Genomic DNA, 4,128 nt, shown 5'->3' with positions numbered 1-4,128 from the left:
ATGATGGCTGAATACAGGGCAGGACTGGGGAGAGCCCAGGCAATGTCAGTAGGGAGCACAGGCTGTGAGCTTCATCCAGCAGCCTCGATGGAGTCCCCCGTATAGATATGACTCCCAAGCCCTGGCTCCTTTGCCGTGGACACAGCTGCTGAGGTGATGGGGCCCTGTTCTCTTCTGTCCCCCACCCCACACAATACAAGACGGAGGAGCTGGGCCTGCGAGCCCCGCAGTGGGTGCGGGACAAGCTGGTGACCATGTGCATGCGCTGCAAGGAGCCGTTCAACGCTATCACACGCAGGAGGCACCACTGCCGGGCCTGTGGCTATGTGAGTGACCCCCTCTCCCTCTGCCTTCTTGCCAGGCCCAGCCCAGGGGGTACAGGCAGTCTTGCACCCCATTGCCCAACACAGAGCAGCAGCTTGTTTGCAAGGGCTTTCTGAAGGGAAAAAAACACTTGTGGAGAGAGGTGAGCAGGGGCAAGGAGATCCCCTGTCTTCCATCCCAGGGGTTGGAGCTGCTCCAGCCATACTTGGGCAAGAGTTTTGCTCCCTCAGGGCCAGATAAATCCTCTCCTCAGCTCTGCTACCCATGTTGTGGGGAGAGAAGTGACTCCTTTGCCCCTCTCCAAGTATCTGTCAGGGCCCCTTGCCCTGTCCTCACCTGACCGGGGCCTGTCTTGGGGACAGGTGGTGTGTGGCCGATGCTCTGACTACAGAGCTGAGCTGCAGTATGACCCGAATCGCCTCCATCGCGTCTGCCAGGAGTGTTACATCTTTCTGACAGGGCACGTGCTGCCTGAGGCGCGGGAGGGGAAGCAGAAGGGCATCCTGGAGGTGAGATCACAGTGAGTCCTCTCTGTCTCTTGCCCCTGCCTCCTCCTATCTCTGAGGTCTGCTGCTGCTTCTGTCCTGCTCCAACCCTCTCCCTTCATGACCTGTGTCGTGCTGCTGCCTTCAGTTGTGAGATGTGACTTCTGCCCTCAGGCACACAGTAACCAGCCTTTCTGGACTCCCCCTGGACTGCTGCCCCCCCACCTGCTACTGCCAGGGTCATGTGGCCACTCTGTATCCCCACTGCTCCTGGGGAGGCACTGCCCAACATGCCCCCACTCCCTCCTGCACACACCATGCCAAGAAGTGCTCTAGGGAAACCATTCCCAGGGCATTCCCATGGCCATTCCCAAGCTTACAGGAAGCAGAGAGCTGATGAGGGGCAGTGGGGTGTCCCAGAGTGGCCCAGGCACTCTGTGTGGGAAGGGGAGTGGGTGGACAGCATGCCCTCTCCAAGCAGGCTGTGGACATGGCATAAACATACCCAAAGACACCAGTTGGAGAGTTGGCTCTTGCCTCTGAAATCCCCTCTCTGAGCGCAGGCTGCTTCATTGTCCACGTCTGCCCGCAGATCCAGGAGCCAGGGCCTGCATTCACATTGCTTGTATCACAAATGCTTGACCCACCGATCACCCCACCTCTTTCTTCCTGCCAGGGGTGGGGGACAGCACTGGTTCATCCTCAGAGCATGGAGACCTGGGCAGTCATCCTAACTCAGCCACCAATTTGCCAATGACCTCAGGCACATCACTTCTGGCAGGAGGAGATAAAGACCCATAGTTTCCATTTGGGGCAGTGGGAGCTAGTTGAGGGTATTCATCTCTAAATCAGGCCCTTTTCCTCTCTGGTCTCAGTTACCCTGGCATTAGTATCAACTGACAGTAGATCATGGGTGGCTGCCTTGGGGTGCTCAGACACCAAGTGCCAGAGAGGTGCAGGGGGTTGGTGGTGTTGTTATAGGTGCAGCTCACGGAGCAGGGGAGCAAATTTCACAAGACAGTGGCTCTGCCTCTGGGAGTCCGGGGTTAGAAATCCATGATGGGGCTGGTGCTGGAAGAGCTCCATGTGGAAAGGTCCCATGGTGGGGAAGGAAAGCTGGTTTTCTCCCCCTGGAACCACTGTCCTTGCTCGTCCCTGGCACTGCCTTCACTTGCTGGTCACTGAGTGTATTGAAATTGCCCCCATATTCTCATCCTGTATTAGCGGGGCTGGCTCCTGCCCTGCCCCTGGGCTCCTGCCTGTGGCACCTTCCCCCGTGACTTCCCAGGAGAAAGGAGGGCCCCTGTCCATGGTGCTGAACTGGAGCAGGAAAACCCTCCATGCCCACCACTGGACACACAGAAGTTGACACACATGCCATATCTGTACACACAGACGTGCACACGCATGAACATCAGCACACAGGAGAGCCATGTATGTATGCCAGCTTATGTATGGACAAACATGGAGAGCTGGGTATGCGTGGACACACACAAGCATAGATGTAGACATCCACCTACATGGACATCAGTTCATCTATGTGGGCTTTGATAAACTTCATACATGACCATAAGCATAGACACAATAATACACATATTATATGCAGAGGCATCAATGTATGTGGGCACACCAGTACAGATCTATGCACAGGCATTAACACTCATGAGTGTCAGTGTAGTGTGCACACAGATCAACCCAACTACCCATGGATACACACCTCAGTGAGCACGTGCACAGACATTGATGCATGGATATACACTTGTGCATATGCACAGTAAAGAAGTAAGTATATGAATGGTTCAAGGAATGTGATGGGTGACTTTAGCTGAGTATTAAAGTGTCTATGGGGCTGCTGCTTCCTGCTGCAAAGCAGGGACTGAGCAGATTTATAGCCCTCCTAAATCTTTATAACCTGTGAACTCAGACTGTGTCCACTTGATAACCAGTAATGGCGCTCTCAGTCGCACTGCATTGCTCCCCATGGGCTGCCTCCTGGCCCAGAAGCAGGATAGCTACTTCTACAGGACAGAGTGAGAATGCCAGTGAACCTGCTGTTTGCCCCAAGCTAACGAGCCTGTCCATGGCATTGGCTGTCCTCTCTCAGTCAAAGAGGCCATTCCCCTAGAACAGCAGAGTGTGCTTGAGAGCCACCACCAGGAACAGCACCTTGTCTCTGTGAGATCCAGCAAGACCTACAGTGGATTAGACAGTAGGCAGCCCCTGTGGAGCCTGGCTCCCCGTGTGCACAGAGGAACTGCAAAGAACTTCCTTATCTGTTTTCTTGGCAGAAAGAATCTGCAGAAATCTCTGGGCGCAGCCTGATGTGCAGCTTTTTGCAGCTGATGGACAAGAGTGGGAGGGGCATGCGAGGCTGGTTTGTGATTCCACAGGATGACCCCCTTGTGCTGTACATTTATGCAGCCCCCCAGGTAGGTGATGGCTCAGTCCCCTGTTGCAATGGAGGGCTTTTGCAGGGACCAGCTCCAGCCATGCAGCAGAGTCCTGTATCATGAGCTTGCAGGGCCAGGTCGCTGCATCCCGAGATGCTATCTGCACTGAAGGGAAGAGAAAAGACTCCTCTGCTGAGGAGCTTCAGCTTCTGCCTGTTCTCCCTTCCCTTCCAGGATGTCAAGGCTCACACCTCCATCCCCCTGCTGGGCTACCAGGTGAAGGAGCTGTCCCAGGGTGACTCACGCCACCTCTTTCAGCTGACCCAGTCCAAGCAGTCCTACATGCTGGCAGCTGAGACAGAGGAGCTGAAGCAGCGATGGATGCAAATCATAAAACAGTCAGCCAGAGGCAACACTCAGGCTTTTGGCGAAGATGAGGAGGACGATGACTGGTTTGATGAAGTGGAATGACTGAAGCTCTTGGGAGTCATGTTATGAACTAATGACTTCTGATACTGTCCCCAGATGCCTCCTGTCCTTCACTCCAAAGTGCAGGGCTGTCTAGTGGTTGTAGCAAGGGGGTGGAAGCTCCAGAGACCTAGGTGTCCCGTCCACCCAACCTACAACTTGTGCTGTAACCTTGGACAAGTCACTTGAGCCTTCTGTGCCATGCCCCCCACCCTCCTGCCTCCAGACCAAAGGTTGGCAACCTCCAGTCAACAGGCTGGATCTGGCTCATGAGGTTGGATCTAGCCTTTGAAGATCCAGATTGCCCTAGGGCATTGCAAAGGATCAGGCGGCCCACAGCTGTGCCAAGCTGCCCATCCCCTCTGTAGCATCCTCTCCTTCCCTGCTGCTCTCATGCTTGCATTTACCCCCTGCATAGGGGCTGGGGAGCAGTGGTGAAAGCAAGTGTGGGCAGCTTGGGA

General features: G+C 55.0%; 1 protein-coding gene across 1 annotated transcript in view; it reads left to right on the top strand.

Moving 5' to 3' along the window:
• FGD2 (FYVE, RhoGEF and PH domain containing 2) overlaps positions 1-4,108 on the top strand; it is a 26,895-nt gene extending 22,787 nt beyond the window's left edge. The window contains exons 14-16 of the mRNA XM_019513790.1: positions 687-833; positions 3,098-3,238; positions 3,434-4,108. Of these exons, the coding sequence (XP_019369335.1) occupies positions 687-833; positions 3,098-3,238; positions 3,434-3,670 (525 nt within the window). The 3' untranslated portion in view covers positions 3,671-4,108. The remainder of the gene's footprint in view (positions 1-686; positions 834-3,097; positions 3,239-3,433) is intronic.
• Positions 4,109-4,128: the final 20 nt, after the last annotated feature.

Source organism: Gavialis gangeticus, unplaced genomic scaffold (assembly GCF_001723915.1).
Source record: "Gavialis gangeticus isolate Ggan-Ray unplaced genomic scaffold, GavGan_comp1, whole genome shotgun sequence".
NCBI lineage: Eukaryota > Metazoa > Chordata > Crocodylia > Gavialidae > Gavialis > Gavialis gangeticus.
This window is presented reverse-complemented; position numbering and strand designations above follow the sequence as displayed.